This window comes from Anser brachyrhynchus, assembly GCF_964034855.1.
Source record: "Anser brachyrhynchus genome assembly, chromosome: Z".
NCBI lineage: Eukaryota > Metazoa > Chordata > Aves > Anseriformes > Anatidae > Anser > Anser brachyrhynchus.
The window spans coordinates 34,471,089-34,489,890 of record NC_137697.1 but is presented as its reverse complement, the minus strand read 5'-3'; the positions used below and the strand labels follow the sequence as shown (position 1 = coordinate 34,489,890).

The 18,802-nt window shown below is 40.1% G+C and overlaps 1 protein-coding gene across 1 annotated transcript in view; it reads left to right on the top strand.

The window, feature by feature from the left end:
• The first annotated feature begins 313 nt into the window (after positions 1-313).
• GDA (guanine deaminase) overlaps positions 314-18,802 on the top strand; it is a 33,391-nt gene continuing 14,902 nt past the window's right edge. Inside the window, exons 1-8 of the mRNA XM_080573479.1 lie at positions 314-663; positions 6,051-6,139; positions 7,858-8,029; positions 11,357-11,444; positions 12,726-12,831; positions 15,975-16,002; positions 17,437-17,544; positions 18,630-18,737. Of these exons, the coding sequence (XP_080429605.1) occupies positions 541-663; positions 6,051-6,139; positions 7,858-8,029; positions 11,357-11,444; positions 12,726-12,831; positions 15,975-16,002; positions 17,437-17,544; positions 18,630-18,737 (822 nt within the window). The 5' untranslated portion in view covers positions 314-540. The remainder of the gene's footprint in view (positions 664-6,050; positions 6,140-7,857; positions 8,030-11,356; positions 11,445-12,725; positions 12,832-15,974; positions 16,003-17,436; positions 17,545-18,629; positions 18,738-18,802) is intronic.

The window sequence follows — 18,802 nt, the reverse complement described above, 5'->3', positions numbered from 1 at the left end:
CGAGGGATACTCGTCTCTGAGCGCCGAGTGCAACCGAGCGGGCTAACCGAGGCAGTTAGGAGCCACCTCACGACACACATTTACCGACCACGACATTTAAAAGCGGGTCTACTCCAAAAACATCCAACAAATCCCCCAGTGCTTCGGGCACGGCGCCACAGGTCCTCTCACGGACTCCCGAGAGCGACCCCCTCCCGGGCACCTCGGCGGGGACCCGAAGCGTCCGTCCGTCCGTCCGCCGGTCGGCGTGCGGCGTGGCCGTACCCCTCTCGTCGAGGACCCGCCGCCATCTCGCGGCCCCGCGGACGCCTCCCGCGTCCTCCCGCCCTCTTCCCGCGCCGGAGGCGGGTGCGAGGCTGATCCTCCCGCTCCGCCGGGCGGGCCTCCCGCCGCCCAAACTCCTCCCCGTAGAAGAAGAAAGTCACCAGGGGGTGGGGAGATGATGACAGGTCCGGGAAGCCGCCGTCGGCAGCGGCAGACAGCGGGTGCCAGCTGCCCGCCTGCTCCGGCCCCCGCGAAGCCGCCCCCGACGCCCCCACCATGAGCTCCCCGCAGCGCCCGCCGCTCGCCCACATCTTCAGGGGGACCTTCGTGCACTCCCGGCTCTCCGTGCCCATGGAGATCCTGCATGGACACCTGCTGGGGGTGGACGACGGCGGCACGGTGAGGAGCGGACGGCGGCGGGACGTGGGGGGGAGATGCGGTGGGACGGGAGGAGATGTCCCGGGCTTCCCGGTGCCCCTCGGGCGCCGATGTCCCCCCCCTTAGGCTCCGGCCGCGGTCCGGAGCCCGTGAGGGGGCCGCCAGGGGAAGCGCGCTCCGTCGAGGCAGCGCCGCGGTCCGAAGGGTCCCGGAGCCTCCCCGGGGAGCCCCGTCCCGTCCCCGCGGCGCGGAGAGGGCTCCTCGGCTCGGTTTTGGGGCGGTTGTGCCGGCGGCGAGTGCCGAAATAGCAGGAATGGCGGTGTCGTGCGTCGTGTCCCCCCCCCCCCCCCCCCCCCCCAACCCACTCGTGCACATCCGAGCGAAGCTTTTTACTTCTCGTCACAGGAAAAAGAAGCAACAAAAACATGGCACGTACCCGTAGAAAGTTAGGAAAATGGTAAGGTTGGGAATGTTAATGGTAAGTTTAAGAACGAGCGTAACACTCGCAGGTAGCGCAGGATTGATCCCGGCAGGGAAGCTGCACCTTTCCCCTGACAGGGTCACCGGTGGCACCGGGTTTCACAGCGCACGCTGTCTGTGTGCACTGCTAATTTCTTCTAGGCTCAGCAGTGTACACAGCCGCCCTGTGTCTAATAAAAAAAATCATTTTCTTTCCTCCTGGTGACTAAACTACTCTGTCAGGCTTTAGCAGCATTTGAAATACATGCAAAGCACACTCTGGGCTCTTACAGCTTGTTCTCACCATCCACGCGGGTCCTCGAGGGCCTCTTTCAAGACAGTCCTCTTATGGCTGCTCTTGGGCAGTCTGGCACAAGCAATAGCAAGGCTTCTGAGAAGCTGTATGTTGGCGTACAGGAGGTGAATAAAAACTTTTAAAGCTCTGTATTGGGTGGTGTCGACTAGAAGCAATAGACCTGAATGCGTAAAGAGTTTGATTTGTGTTACTCAGGTGCAGGAGGCAGAAACTCGTATCTTGTCTTGCTCTCTTTAATGGTAAGGTCTGCTAAAAAGTGACTCCTCCGTGTCCTTAGGAAATCAAGACCTTTAAGGGATTTTCTTGAAAAACAGACAACTTAGTAGGTTGTATCTAGTAATTTCTGCTCTCAGGCAGAGTCACTATCTCCCGTTCTCCTAGTGAACAAGCATTCGCCGGGTAGTGTTTTTCATGCATTAATTGGCACATTCCCACACAGTTGCTTAAAAAAAAAATCCAGAAAACATTGTTGTCCAAAAAGGAAATTTCCACCAGAATAGAGTAGCAGGGACTTTCATATTTTTATCTTTTTGAGAATTCCTGTCATTTTACTATTCCAGGATCAAATACAATGAGTTTTGGTACCCTCTAGCCTTTTTTTTTTCTTTTTTTCATAATTTTGCCTCATGCAGCACTTCCAATGGAATCACTGAAGAGGTGCTTCACAAAGAAGGATGTGATGGTTAGAATTTTTTTTTCCTTCATTGTCCAAACATATACCAATACTATTTCAGTGTTACTCCCAAATAATTAAACTTAACTATGCAGCTATCATTCTTTTGCCTCATGTTGCTGATTCCATCATGGAAAAATTGTGAACGATCTCAGAAGAGGTGAACAGACCAGCTTTTCACAGAATCATAGAGTCACGGAATCATCTAGGTTGGAAGAGACCTCCAAGATCACCTAGTCCAACCTCTGACCTAACAGCCAGGTGCTGTTCTTCAGTATGAGTCCCTGACTGTCCTCGAAGCAGCAGCAGCATACAGCTGGTGACACAGAAACACTGCCCAGGCCCCCGCAGCAAGTGGGGATAGTTCTCTGTTAAAGGCAGGAGATGAAGTGTCAGCTCTGCGTGCTTTGCCTGTAGATGAAAAAGGAACTTTAGCAAAGAAAACATTGCTGTCAAGTTTGAAGACCCAAGTTACCACAAGTTAACAAAATAAGCCTATGTTTAATTGAGTGGTTTGTAGGGTAGTGTGGTGCTGCTCTTGAAGAACTGCCAGTAGAAAGAATGGTATTCCCCAAGGCAAAGAAAATAGAGTCAGCTGCAAAATTTGAGCTGTCATTGAAACATCGGTGTAAATAATGTAGTTGAGTAAAATATTAAGAAAATAGAACAAAGATAAAAGCTCCTGCTGAAGGCATGGAAAGAGCAAGAGTTGTGGAATGAGGCAGTGTTGTCAAGTATTGCCAAACAGGAGTGTTTAGCTTAAGCCAGCTGGGATAGCAAGTGGCATGTGTCTTAGATGTACAGGGGGGAAGGTATCAAATCAACATCAACCATTTGGGGTTCATTGCTTGGTCCTTCCCAGCAGTTTGGCCTATTTGCTCAGGAGCTGGGTCTAATAAGTGCTCCTGTCTCTCATCTAGCCTCCTGTTCCAGTTTTGAGAACTGGACAAACAATAGGCATCGCATCTCTAATTGTAAAACTGCTGAATATGGTAGCAACATTAAACAGTGCTGGCAGCAACTCACTGAGGCTGAAAATAGGACAGCATGATGGTCAGTGGCAGGAAAGAGATGTGTGTTAATGCTGGTAGCTAATCATTGTGGAGACAGGGAAGGATGAGAAGAATCATAGAATCGTAGAGTGAGAGAATGGCTTGGGTAGAAAGGGACCTTAAAGACCCAGTTCCAACGCCCCTGCATGGGCAGGACACCTCCCACTAGACCAGGTTGCCCAAAGCCCCATCCAACCTGAACATCTTGAACACCTCCAGGGATGGGGCATCCACAGCTTCTCTGGGCGGCCTGTGCCAGTGCCTCACCACCCTCACAGTGAAGAAGTTCCTCATAATGTCTAATCTAAATCTTCCCTCATTTAGTTTAAGACCATTCTCCCTTGTCTTGTCCTTACCTACCTGAGTTAAGAGTACTTCTCCATCCTTTTTATAAGACACCTTTAAGTATTGAAAGGCCACAGTGAGGTCTGTCTGGAGCCTTCTTTTCTGCAGGCTGAACAACCCCAGCTCTCCCAGCCTTTCTTCACAGGAGAGGTGCTCCAGCCCTCTGAGCATCAAAGGATGTGACATGGGAGAGAAGAAAGAATTTGTTACTCATGTTCATCTATGAGTGTCACATAGTACCACATAGGCACTGCTGGATCAAAAAAAAAAAAAAAAAGCATATTTCTATGGGCAATATAATTTACTTTCCACTCTTATGTTAGCAGAGTTATTTGCACTGTGATGCTTGGAGGCAGTCAGTGTTTACTGTGTCAGGGTTAATATGTAGTTGGCTGGACCAGCTACGTGTTGATGGCAGTGCTTTAGACATCACTTGCAATAAAAAAAGGGGCTGAGCTAGGCACTAGGATAGTCACCACACAGCTCCTCATTTTTGGATCTTTTAGCCCCATCACATGGATGACACATCAGAACTGATTGAAGTGTTTGAGCACTGGTCCTAGCAGCTGTTGCTTTTTGTAGATAACAACTTTCTTAAAGAGCTTCATCACAAGCAGAAAGCCAGTCTTCTTACCTGTGCACTTCTCTGATTCAGTAGTGACTCGGGCACAGAGTTTCTTCTTGCCTTTTTAGTGTTAAGGTGCAGCACTAATTTAAAGGTTTGGTTCCCAGGGCACCTGGGCAGTTACCTGGAATGTACGAGCAAATACTCAGGAAAATGCCCAAACATGGGACCTCAAGGACTTTAAAGTGTTAGAAAGATCTCAAGAACAAAGGCCTCCTAAATGATTGGGGAATATCTCTTGGAAAACCAAGCAGTCCTTCTTGGAAATTTGTTTGAAAAGAATATACATGTGTTTCTGATTCATCTACAGCTGCATTTGGCAGTAATGGCCCAGGTGTCAAGGTTAGGTTTATTTCATGCATCCAGTTCCTTTGAAAAATATTTTCTTCACTCTTCCAAAATTTAAGTGTTTTATTTATCTGCACTCTAAAAGTATATAATAGTCACTTCTTTTCCATGGCAACACCCGTTTCCAGCATTTGCCATCTGGTATTGCATGTTTCTCTCTCTCTCTCTCCCCTTCTCCTTTTTTTTTTTTCTTTTTTTTCCTAGTTTAGCAGCTCTAACATTAGTCATTCTGCATTCATTTTGACTTCAGTGTCTGAGTGACATTTTCTTTATTGCTCATCAGAAATTTCAGCAGGTCTGTGTTCGAAGCCCCGTGCAGATAGACATCTAATTCAGCTGGCTGAAGGGCCTAAATATTCCTCTTTAGAAGGAGACAAACAGTGTTTTATGTGAAGTATTAATGGACTAAAATATTCCTGCAGTTATTTCTGATGGGATATTTATTGATATGTTATGATTTTAACAGCTTCTTTTCTGACTAAGAAGTGTAAAACATTTGCTTTTTACAAGGTAAATCAGAAAAGCCATATTTACACGTAAGAGACTAGGCAGCCTTGAACTTAGAAGAACAAGCTCTTATACCAAGGGAGTTAGAAGTCCATGAGTTGGTTTTAGGCAGAAATTATTGTTTGGCAAGAACTTGCGGGCTCAGAAAGCTCAGACTATACAGTCTTTGGTCAGGGGAGGTGTTGGGATCCTCAGTGTCATGGAAACCTGGAGCCTGCCTATAGCAGGCATTCCAGTGCCTGGAGTCCCTGCGCTTTGTTTCTTGAAAAGTTGTCAAGGCTAGTATTGTCAGACAAGAGAATTAGAAAGTTTAGAATTCAGCCTCCCAGAGTTATGTTGTAGATTAAAATCTGACAATGGGCAAAAAGTGTGCTAAATTTCTTAGTTGGCAGCAGAAATTCCCTGGCAGTGGAGCCGATGTCATCTAGGAGCCAAATGGGGCTGAATTAGGCTTTAGATTGTAGAGTTGTTTATTTTCTCTCTCTCTCTCTCTCTCTCTCTTTTTTTTTTTTGAGTAAATAAAGATCTTAGGCATGTTTTTAGTCTGTTCTGTAAAATTAAAAGATTATCTGCATTTTTCCCCTCAGTTTCTTTCACTTTCCTAGGCACTTAAAAATAATGACAATAAAACATTAAGGACATGAGCAGAAAGTTAGCAAATACTTAGCTCAGTCCAAGTCTGTCCTGGGTAAAGCAATTAATTTTACCCCTCTGCTCTTTAATACTCTAATCCCCTTCCAGAAAGGATGTCAGCTACTTCTACAAAGAGTGACTGTACTGCTAGCATCGTGGTAGGTTACTGGAGTGCCCATGGACACTGAAATCTGTGCAGTTCTGCTCATGTATTACTTTTGAGTGAATTAATTCTTTTCTTACAAGTTACAAATGGTGTGGTGCTATTCACTAGGTTGTGAGTAGGTGTTTCAAAATCAAACCCAACAGTCAAGGAGAATAAGTATTTCAATGCAAACCTATCACTTTGTAGTAAGTGTGTAAAATCTGTTTTAAGATATGACTTCTGTTGCCTTCATGTAAAGTAGGATACATACTTAAGGTATATAACTATCTTTTCCTTTCTTTCAGATTGTGTTTTTGGAGCAAGCTGATCAGCAAGAGCAACTGGCTAAGAAGTGGGGCTTCAAAACGTCTGACATAAGAGAACTGAGTCATCAGTAAGTGTTTTGTTTAGATTAACTTCAGCAAATGCATTTTACTCTCTGAGCAAAGCAGCGCAGGTGTGAATAAGTTGAGGCAGGGAATACATTAAATCCCATCTTATGGGCAAAACTCCCTTTCAGTTCCGCAAGAGCTCTTAATCCAAGGGCTGCCTGCATTCTGGGTGAGGCCTGCAGTGCAAGCCATCTGTGTGCTTTTTGCATTCCTTGGTTTGGGACTGCAGCCATCACTGAATTCTGCTGGCTGACTTGTACTGCGCACACCAAAATGCTGTATTTAGTTTTCACGCATAACTTCTTCAGTTCATACAAAGTGTAAGACAACGATCTTCCTTGAGAAAATCATTTACCTAGATGGTCTTCTTTATTTTAGATTGCATATTCTTAGCAGCAGGCTGTGCCTGCTCGAAACTCTGGGCTTAATAAATGTAGGTAGCCTTGACACTGCAGATATAAAACTAAAGTGCTTGGGCTTTGACACACTCCCTAATAAAAACTAATAAAATTAGAGTATTAAACCCTCTAAACACAGAGCCTTGTATTTCTAGCTGTATTTTCGGACGAGTGTTTCTTTTTTGTTCAGCCAACGAAATCCCCAGCCTTTTTAGTGAACTTATGGATTGTACCTACCATTCTTTACACACAGTAGTACAACTGTAAGCAATTTTTAGTTTAGAATCTAGAGTTGCAGCATAGTTTTAGTGTTCAGCTGTTAAAAAATCTGTATGCTTTGTTGGATCACTTATCGTACGGCATACATGAGTCATTAGATGTTTTTTTCACTTGAAATAGCCTGGGGAAAATGGAAGTTGCTGGGAGTAAGGATAAGATTGAGAAAGATCTTTCAGCATTTCTAGCATGCAGGAAAACAGAAAGAAGGGAAATTACAGAGACAAAATCGATGTTTTTATCAGTATCCAGGGAGAAGGGGGGAAGGCTGAGAGAAATTTGATCCTTTATGGAGTTTCAGCACAAAACAAAATAATTATAGCAACCTCATGGTGATGTTGATGTACTCACCCCTGTTATTATATGAGTACTGCATGGCAATGAATGATATTGCACTTTCATTGTAAAGACACCTTTCCTGTCAAGACACTGCACAGAGCTTTTTTTTTTTTTTTTCTTTTCTGTCCAGTATTTGTATATGCACTTGTAGACACGCTGTTCTTTCATTAAACCTTGAAATTCACTGAATGAGTAATATAGATACATACATTTATACAGTAGTAGAAAACTGGGGTGCAGAAAGTTACAGTTTTGTATCTATAAACATCTCACATCTAGAGGCATTACAAATATATCTATGCTAGGGATCTAGAGTGAATCTTCTCTTGCTCAGGTGGATTCTTCTGTGGAATAACTTTAATTACAGTGAAATCAGTTTGGCTTTACTTACTGGTATTCAGTCTGGGTAAGTATTACAGACAATTGGATTCATCATGCTCTTACATTAGTTTCTAGCCACAGATTTTTTTCCTTGCAGGTACCTATGTAAGTCTGTATAAAAGTTAGACAACTAATTCATACAGTAAAGGAGTATGGGTAGGGGTGTAGTAGGAGTGCATATGCTGGTGCTGAAATAGTAAGGTTAATCTGTACTTGTCATTTACTCTGATGGCTTTTGCTCAAACATACTGTTTAATTAAAAACTACTTTTCTTGGAAAAAGTTTTGGATGTTTTGGACCATTACCGTTTTCTTTTCTTTCCCTAGTGAATTCTTCATGCCAGGATTGGTTGACACACACATTCATGCTCCTCAGTATTCATTTGCTGGTACAAGAGTAGATCTACCTCTTTTGCAGTGGTTAACTACTTACACGTTCCCAACAGAAGCCAAATACAAAGACAGTGATTTTGCAGAAGAAGTGTACACTAGAGTTGTTGTAAGTATTGCAAATTTCATTTACCTGCTTGACAACATTACTGTTTGTAAAATATACATAAATTTTCAGAAGGTCAGCAGAAATAGGAGAACGTGTCTTAATGTCATGAAAACCAGATAAAACTGACAACACATCCACTGTTCTGGTTGATAACCAAGATCATTGCCTGCTACTTACATTCTTGTTCTGTTGTTGCTGGTAAGACAGTTCATTTAATCATGTGATTGATTAACAACCATCTCATTAATCATCTTTTCTCATATCTGAGTACACTGACCAGCATTTAAGAGTACTTTCAGAGCTAGTGTTGCCAGTAGGTGCTGACAACCTCATTCAGAAATGATCAAACATTGTAAAAAACAAAACAAAACAAAGCCTTTCAGAGGTTATTTCCTTTTCTGCTCAAAACTTCTGTATTATGAACATGTCTTCTGCAATGATTTTGTGAAGTAGGACACTTCTCACCAACAAAAAATCTGGGGTGTTTTGGAGCAATTGAGGGAGGTCCCTGTAGTAGGAATACCTTTCATTGCTGATAGAAGTCTGTTGATGGTATTGTGAATCAAAGAGAGAGCCTGTGTTTGAACTAGTCTGGTTTTGAGCAATATAAAGGCTTTGAGGTCAAATTCCACTTGAACAATAAACAGCAAGGTCACATTGCATAGTAGATTCTGTGCTATAACTGAAATGTATCTCTTAATACATAGACTGAAGTATTTTCTTAAGATTAAATGACCACTATAAACTGCTTTGCATTTGTCTAATACTGTAACAATGTGTTGTCAAAACAATAATGTAATGAATCTGTAATAAATAGTTACTGTCTTTGCAACGCAAATCTAAAAAAAAAAAGTCTTTCTGCCATCTAGCACAATCACAGCAGTAGGAGCAGCTTGGTCATAAAATGTAGTCACAAGCACACGCCTTCAAGCTACGTATAACGTAGAGGTGATCTCACCTTCATTTCAACATACTGTTACTGTCTCCAATGGTTCAGATGGGGTGAGATTAGCACAGATCAAGTGCTCAATTTGCAGCAGGTTTAATAACATTACCTGGAAAAGAATTGCCAGTGAAAATTCGAAGTTAGTTGGAGAAGCTTCAACACAATGGTTCAGCTCTCCCTGTAGGTATAAAACAGGACAAGATCACAAAAATGTTTTTCATAATGCTGCAGAATACCAGTAGCTCTGCAATGCTTCATGGCCAAATGTGTCAGAACAGAATCCAGCCATCCTGATAACTAGTATTTTCTGCATTGCTATTTGTTGTTCTCTTCTTGCTAAAACAGTCTTACTTATGGAACCAGTATGGAACCAATAGTTTCCTGTCCAAACTGGGAAGTATAAAATGGCTTGAGGAATATAAGTATTCTGAGAGCCACCTTCTCAGTTTCACCAGTCTTAATCAAGTTGGAAGACAAAATTAATGTACTGCTTTGCAAGTAACTTGGACATAATTGCCATATCTCAGTAAAAACCTCTCTGAATCTTCAGCGGTGATCCAGGGAAAGGCATTTGAATGAGTGAAGATTTTTTTTTTCTATAAATCAGTGTCACAGCTTTATATTGAATATCTCTTGCAGAGCTCAGAGGGGCAAGAGGAGTGCAGAATGCAGTGGAGATGGAACAGTCAAAAGATGAAAGTCAAGGACATGGGAAAATAGAAAGAGAGACTAAAAATGGCTTGTTTAGCTTATAAAAGTGACAAATAAGGAGTAAAAATATACAAAAAACAACTGGCCTAGGTGAGATAGACCAAAATTTATATTATCTAATTGGTGATGTAGAAACAAGAAAATGGGTGCTAAATTTAAAAATGATAAGCAGAAATAGTCTTTTGTGCAATATGTAGTGTTCTTTCTCATGAGTCAAGGCCAAAAACGAGCTAACAGCGACTGAACAGATGAATGGGTTTGAAAAATATACTTGCTTGTTACAATTTAAGGATAGTCACATTTTTTTTTAAGGAGCACTTATCATGCTTTGGGTCTTATAATAACCTTCCACCGTTAGAAATGGGACTAAACTAGCAGGAAGCAGATATGTATCTATATTTTAGGAATTGTACTTAAAACATAGTGAAGTGTTTCAAGCCAATATCCTGTTTCCAGTAAACACTTTCTGTATTTGCTAAAACAAATGAATTAAGTGAAATTTGCCATATTGTATCTGGAACCACCTCTGGTCCCTCAAATTTTAGAAAAGCCAATTCTTCATGCTGATGTTTTTGGAAAAAAAATGGATTTCATTAAACAATTCTAGGAATAAAAACAAAACAAAACAAAACAAAACACACAGATTTGGGAGTTTTAAAAGCTAAAAAAAGATGAAGGTAGTTTGTCTCAGCAGTGACATTATTTTTGTGACTCATTTTAGGCACACTTGAAGACATATTTTTAAAGACTTTAATTCGAATATTTTATGAAAAAGACAGAGCTTAGCTTCATGTTTGTTAAATAATTTGCTGTAGCCATTCTTAAAAGTTGCATTGGATGTCTCACCTTCTATCCTGTTAAAAGAAATATATTCTCACATTACATTCTAGCCAGAATCCAGTTTAAGCCCTTCTGGTAGATAGGACGTCAGTGTAGTATGCATTAGTCCCAAGATCAAATGAAACTATAAATGATTTGATGACTTAGTGTAACTTTACATGACTCTTCATCTACTGGTATGTCCTCCAAAAGTAATACGAACAGGTAGAAATGCACCTGTTCCTTTCAAATTGTATAATTAGATAAATAATTAAATTACACTCTGAGCAGTGGTTCTCAGCTTCCTTCTATTCTGGAGTTTGTTACTTTGACCTCAGGGATAATGAAGAATTTGTGTACCCGAAAACCTGGTTATTTTTCCCAGCCACATGAGATGACCAAATAAAAAACACTGCTTTCTCCCAAAAGTATTGCTTTACTAATGTTACTTACAGCGCTTCACTATGAAAACTGGAGAGCCTTTCCAAACTAGGAAATAATATATATGACTGGTTGTTTGTATTTCTAAGTAAAATTCAAGTTAGACATATATAAGAATGTGATTTCTATTTTGAGTGAAGGAAATACAGACTGGTTTCTGTGGGTTTATTAAACCATTGTTAAAAATCTGTATAGCCTTGGAAGAGAAATTTTTGTGTTTATTAACTTTCAGAATTTAAAAAGCTATTATGAAATTAAAAATCTGTATTTTACCTTCCAACTTCACTGTAACTCCCGTGGAATTTCACAATAACCAAATGTTCTTGCAGCTTGAAATCAGACAGCCTATTCTACATTTTGGCAGCTAGACTATATTTTTCCAAACTGTTGAAACTGATTTCTTTTTATAGAGACGAACTCTAAAGAATGGCACCACTACAGCTTGCTACTTTGCTTCAATTCACACAGATACTTCTCTTCTTCTGGCTGAAATTATAGGTAAGACGGTACGAGTGAGTTCTCAAGGATGTTGTGCAGACTGTTAGTTGAAGGAAACAGAGCTTGGGAGTTTTAGAGTAGCTAGGAAATCTGTCTTTCAATTTTGTTAATTTGACTTTTTTTTTATTCATTTTCTCTGACATACCACATCCCCCAAATCCTGCCTAGTTACCTTTTGCTTAACAATCTCTCCTCTACTGTTTGCTCCCTCTGCCTCTGCTGGACTTCATTCCCAAATCAGCTGCGGTCTGAGCGTGAGTGAGGTCTGCTGGAGTTTTTCTTCAGGGCAGTCCTCTGCTATTTCTAGCCTTTTGCTGTTTGAGGATTAAAAGGCTGAATGGCAAGAGGTGCAGTCAGTGCTTTAACTTCCTGATACTCTGAAGTTTCAGTTGAAAATCAACATCAAAAATTTCCACACACCCTTTGAAACCAGAACAATGGGAGTTGCATCAGGATCTTATCCCTTCTTTCTTCTCACTGTTGCAAATCCCTGTCATTTCTTCTCAAGTTTTGTGTTTCTTGCAAGAATTCTCAAAGCTCAGCTCCCATAAGAGAGTGAAACAATAAGAGTCAGCTTCTACCAAAAATTTCATAGTCTTTCTGATTTTGTAGGAAACCCTGGAACTTTGAAATCAGCGTATTCAACATCTCAGATGTTAAATAATGGGCAAAAAGATTTAGGAACACATTTACAAGCTTAGAATTTAATGTTACATGCATTTTTGTTGTGTTACACCTAAGTTCTGAGTCATAGCATTGATAAATCTCAATAAGCCAGAAGTGGCTCTAGCTGGAAATGGGAGTCATTTTAGGACCCTCATTACCTTCTTTTAAGGAAACAGGGTTTGCTGAGATCTTCATGCATTTTCTTAGCTCAGAGTGACCACCTACTGCAGCTACTGTGATTTGATGCATGTGTTTCTCCCTGCTGGGGGACATTTCTCATCCTCTGCTTCACAGTGCTCATCTTCATTCACTACCATTATGAATTCTGGTTGTGGCTAAACTACTGGTAATTCAGTCCTCAATTATAACACAAAATTGGATGCTAATGTGGAAGAGGAGAACTCTTACTTAAATGCGGTTTTTCTCTTTCCTTTTTGGCTTTAAAGATCACAAGTATGTCCCCGACTTAAAGACAAGAAAACAACATAAATTCTGTTCATCTTAAATGAAACTGGATGACGTGGAATTTACTATTTTCTTTTCAATTCAGGTTTTGCTAGCAGTTTTTGTAAAGAACAAGTGTTTTGAATTTTATTTTCTTATGCATCTCAACAGATAAATTTGGACAACGAGCATTTGTTGGCAAAGTCTGTATGGATATAAATGACACTGTACCACACTACAAAGAGACTACAGCTGATTCTGTTCAAGAGACAGAAAGGTAAGATGAAGGAATGCAAGACACGGACTCCTGATGGCTCTTGAACAGGAGACATTTATTGCCATTTTTCGCCACTACATATACTTTCCCCGTAGCCCCATGCGCTGTCCACGCACCCAAATCTGTCATTCAGTTGGTTAGAGACCCTCAGACACGCGCCTCGAGCCAGCCAGCAATTGGCCACTGCCCAAAACTCATCTTTAACACTGTAGCCAATTTACTTTATCTCAACCTTGCTCAGGTTTTTGTTTCTACCTCTTGTTTCCTCATTATCTCTAATTCAGGGACGTGTGAAACAGCGCAAAGCCACCTGAGAATTCCTTTCCCACAGTAAGACTATTAAATTGTTGGCACAACCTTTAGAAATAAGACTTTAATACATCTGAAAAGTGAGGGTGAAGCTGTGATCAAGAATTTACAGGTGTAGGAAATGTTCTTTTCTTCTTACAGTATTATTTTCTACAGTTCTGACAATTCATGCATACCCAGCTGCTGCACAGCATGTGCAGTTTCACTGTGGCTTTGCCTAAGGAAGGGAGAAGCTGCAGCATCATGTTTTGGAGAAGGCATGTATGTTATGGTCTGGCTTCTACTTCCTCTTTTCCCTTCACAGCTCTGTGGGTAGAGGTTACATGACCTGACAGGGGTGGAGAGGTAGAAAATCAGTTCCTTTGCCCCCATTAACTTCTGAGCTATCGCCTCTCCCCATTTAGGATAAAGCTTTATTTCAGTGGTAGGAATCGGCTTTCATATACCCACTTCTAAATATGCTCTGGTTCTCTTCTTCCCCAGTATAACACCAGTAAAACTACTCTAACTTGAAACTGAGTGAATGAGGAAGAATCAAGTGAAGATAATGTGCATTCTGGATTTGTTGTATGTTGGAGGAGAATCCAGGGCTGAAGCATGGGAGCCAGCTGTCTCAGGCTTCCCCTGTCTTCTGTGTCCATCTTCTGAAGATGCTTAGGCAGATGTAGGACTTTGCTCATGGGACTATTTATACAGATGTGTAAATGTTTCAAATATGCTGAAAGAGTAAATACCTAACAGTATTGTAAACTTCTTAAAGCACTTGAGTGAAATTGCCATCTTATTTTTGCAAGTCGTGCTGGAACAATGCTGTTAAAAGTTAGAAACAGTCATGGGTTTCAAATAGTGTTTATATTTAGAGACATTTTGAAACATATAGTATTAGTCACTTGCACTGTACTAACATTGGCTTTTGTTTAGCTAAATCCCTGGTTTTCATAATACAGTGAATCCCATTGAATGGACCTGAGAGTGGTAGCGCTTCCAGTTCTGCCATTCTTTAAAGCTTCAGAATGATCTAAATAGCTTTCCTTCAATTCCCATCTTGTGCCTCTACTCCCTTCCCATGCAATTATATTAATAACAAATGTTCCTCAGCTTTGGATGAGAGTGTGCCACAGGTACTCGACAGCTGTCTAGAGAAGAGATCTGTGCTTGTCAGCATAGATCAGGAGTACTCACCTCATAGGCCTGAACCTCCTCACCAGTACAATTTCAGAGGATGAAAAAACTCTCCCTTTAAGAGGGTGACCTTTTTATTAAAAAAAAAAAAAAAGAGAGAAAAAGAGAAATGTGATCTGTCACACTGTCAGAAATTTTACTACACTGATTTCAATTCTTTGCAGTTAACCTGCAGAAATGTTTGTACTGTAGGCACAGAGATAATATTCAGTTCAAAGTGTTTTGTTTCAATCTGCTCTTCTCCTGTGAACAGAATTGAATAAAAACTTCATGAAATGAAAAGCAGAATATGTTATATGCCACTAGCAGTCATCTGGAAGTGGAACACCCATGTTCAGACCTGTTCTGAAGAGGAAGGTGGTTGTTTGAACCTGAGCTTACTTCCTTATAGAGAAGTACATAAATCAGCAAAGCATAGGTTATTTAAAGCTAGGTCTTTCAGTTTTAAAACCATGCTGATTCTCTGTAATGCACGTGAAAAAGTATGAAAACAGCCATCCTGAGGTTTTGTATTATCTCTTGAGAATGGTATTTCTGTTACAATTTCTGATCTGGTGAATATTTGTTATATCTGGTGAATCAGTAAGAGGAGAGATGGACAGACAAAAACCTAATTCACCTTGCAAAGCTTAGCAACGGTGTGTTAAAACTCCTTTGTTCATAGCAGAAATTTAGCTTACGTCTCTCACTTTCAACCGGTGATCTGGCACTAGCCACAGTGTTGTGAATCTGGCCTCCAGCATTTATTTTCTTTTCTACCTAAAGATATTTGACAGACTTGATCCAATGTTTATTGTGACTAAAACTATGGAGTTTTTGGACTATAAACTATGACATAAAAATTCGGAGACCTGATCAAAATGTCTTGTAATGGCTTTTTGAAATTCTTTGTATACGTTGTGCATACAAGTATTTAGGGTATTTCTTCTCTTCAAAGTAAGAGGAAGCTTTATTTGCTCCATATTGCTCCACGAACAGTAATAACTGTCCATATTGGCTACTGGGGTCTTTTCATAGAGTTCTCTGAGGTAGCTTCTTTTATTTCATGAGGTAAATCTACAGTGTGTTTTCTGTAAGGTTGATAGTTTATACACTAACATTAATATAAACATCTCTAGAAAATTAAGGGGCCTTTAAGTGCATGAGGACATCCGTAACTACTGTAAGCAATGTACGAAATATGGCGGCATCTTTTAAAAGTGGGATTTTAAAATCATAATATGTTTAATGCTGTGATGTAAAATCATGGGCAGATAAGAGTGGGTCTTTTTTGTTTGTTTGTTTGTTTTTCTGAAGTTGCAACAGTAGGATATAATTATGTTTTCAATTAGTTTAATGTAACATGTACTTGGTTTCCAGTGAGAACACAAAGTAATTACCATGTGTCTAAAGTTAATTATTGCAAATGAAAAAGATTTTGCATATGCAAGGTCAAATTCCCAACTAGCATAATTTCTTGTAACTGTCCTGGCTTGATTGTGTTGCATCTTTTTATTTCATCTGAGAATGTGGCACAACTTCCTGTAAAAAGTTAATAGATGCCTAAAATGCTTAACAGAACATTTAAGTAAATATTTTCTCTATTTTTCATAATTTATAACACAGATCACAGGTGACAAATTTATAACAGATTTTTCTCTATACTTTTTCAGGTTTGTTAGAAAGCTAACGGAAAGGCAAGTAAGTAGAATTCTCCTTTCTGTTCATTTCTGTATACAGAAAATGTTGTGTGAATACATTAAATAGTTAATCTCTTTGACAAATTCTGCTGACTTAGTGACAAGTCAATAAATATAGATCTTCCTGTATAGCAGACAGAAATCATCGGTCTGCAAAGTGTTCTTCTAGTTGTGTTGCTGTGAAATTGACTTCTAGCAGCACAAATTCAGATTTGTGTGGTCAGAACACAGCAGAGTAATGTTCTGTGAACATTCTTTATTCACTTAAGTGTTCAGCTTCCTGCAGAGGACAATTTTCTGTTAAAGATGGATGGAAGTCAGTCCATCACTCTATGGTATATAAATAGACAAATGAAAGAAGTTTTCACCAACACAAATCGGTGTCTTTACAGCAGTTACTAATCCATTACTGCATTAGTGTTTTGGGTCACCGCATGTCTTTCAGTGTATTTCTAAAGAAAATCTGTAGGTACAGGTTGACACTCCAATATTAAAAGCAGGGATATTATTTTTCTTGTCAGCCCTTTCATTTTGATGGCTTAATTTGTTAACGTTTATAGCTCAAAGCATTCAAGAGTAGATGCCTAGAGTTTAGTGCCTAAATCATATGTATTGGTAGAGTAAGTATACTAAGTAAGTATACTAAGTAAGTATACTTCAGAAGTCCTGAGCTGCTTGTGTCTGGGAGATGTTAAAAGAAACTGCAAGCCAAGATATCACATAATTTCTCCTAGTGGTTCCATGTGCACAAAGAAAGGTAGGTATTCCCTGTATCTGAAGGCAGAGTTGTAAAGCCATTGTCTAACTCTTAATGAAAAATTTAATCCAGAAGTGCAAAGTAAACACCTGTAGCTCTAGTCCAGGTATCCACTGTTTCCTACTGCACAGCATATCTGGTGTTACCAATAATCTTCCTGTCTGTTGAGTATAAAGACAGTAGAGTATAGGGACAGTTTGCTCCGCTCCATCATGAGCAGAGAAGATCAAAGATGAAAAAGGTTTTGGCTTTACACATCTCTGCAGATTTGCATCACTACCTCTTTGATGCTCACAGAAGCATGAATCAAAAAGAAGTCTGATTATCTCTTATAATTCATACGTGACTGTGAGCAAATGTGAAGAAGCATCCAGTGCTTCTGCTGAGGTCTGGTAAAATCTCAGAGACTTGAGGAAAGAGTTCTAATGAAATGAACTTCACTGAGTTTCGTTAAATCGGTTTTCAGGGGAACTTCTGTGATGAAGTTTCAGGATTCTCTTACTTTGAGGAGGATGTTTCTGATAAAGATAAGAAAATGACTGCAAGCTTTATTCACATTGGCAAGGATGAAGAAAGGAATAAGGAACAGAGCTAACATCTAATTGTGTAAATGATTGTCTTAATTATGGTTACTGATACATATGTGGAATCACAAACATGTCTTCCTAATATTTTCAGTATCCAAGGGTACAACCTATAGTAACCCCCCGCTTTGGCCCTTCTTGCACAGAAGATTTGCTGCGTTCACTTGGTGATTTAGCACAAGCTCATGACCTACATGTGCAGGTAAATTCTGAGAGCATTGTTTACAACTTAAATATTATGGATAGGAAGCATAAAGATCAAGCAGTTTTCACAGTTTACACAAAGCACTTAAACCACATTCTTAACTTGGAACCTGTCTTTTAAATTCCACTTAAATTATTAGTGGTACTCTACAAGAGCACTATGACCTGCACAGCAAATGAGAAAGCTCATAGCTTGAAGGATGCACAACTCATCAAGCCCCAGTGCATGGTTACTAGGAAACTGACACCAAGTATTGTAAGTTAGAGCAACCCTTGGGTTGATAAAGGTTGCTGTCCCTTGTCCAAGGTTGTTATGTCTGCCTGTCAGCCATCTGCTGTTTCTGTACAGGGCAGATTTCAGAAGAGAAAAGAATTGCTCATCTTTCTGTCTCAATTACTCATATTTCTATCTGATTTAACATTGTTAACATTGTTGTAAAATTTCCTGTACAATAAGGTTTCTGCATTTAAATAAGGCATATTTTGAAGCTTATAGGTGTGTTGAATCTTTGAGATTTTTCTTTTTTGGTTAAACATTCCTAGTATATGTGGTTTTAAAGCTACACTACATGAGGACTGTTTGTCATTACAAGCTAAGCATTTGAAAATACAGGAAGTACATGCTTCAGCCTCCACACAGGAGGAACCAGGTTTGTGTCTGAGACCAGAAATTAATCAGCCCGTATGAAGATACGCGAAGCAGTTACCCTATATGTTACCCCGATCCCAGGGTCCACACTGTGGTAGGGTTTTATCTTTCTTTCACCTCATGGTCATATCTATCATTTTATTTATTACTTTAACATTTGCCAAATACCAATTTGGTTGTTAAGTCACCACAGTACTGGGACGGACTATCCAGGTGTGCCTCCTCAGATCAAGTTTAAAGGAAGAAATTGAACTATTGTTTTGGATCACAGGGATCTCTCCAATGAAAATAGAAACCCAAGGACAAGATCTAGCTATATGCCTTAGAAAGACTATTTTCTATCATTATGTGCTTAGCACCATCAGGTTGCTCAGAAGTTTGAAATGCTATAACGCTATTTAAAGAACTCATCGCTATTTATTTTCTCATTGCAGAGTCACATAAGTGAGACTGAAGAAGAAGTCAAACTTGTGGAGAACATGTTTCCTTCCTATCAGAGTTACACTGAATTGTATGATAAAAACAAGCTGCTTACCGGCAAGGTAGCTGCATATCAACTTCCACAGCATAGCATAGACTTATTCATGTATAGAATATTCTGGTTAGT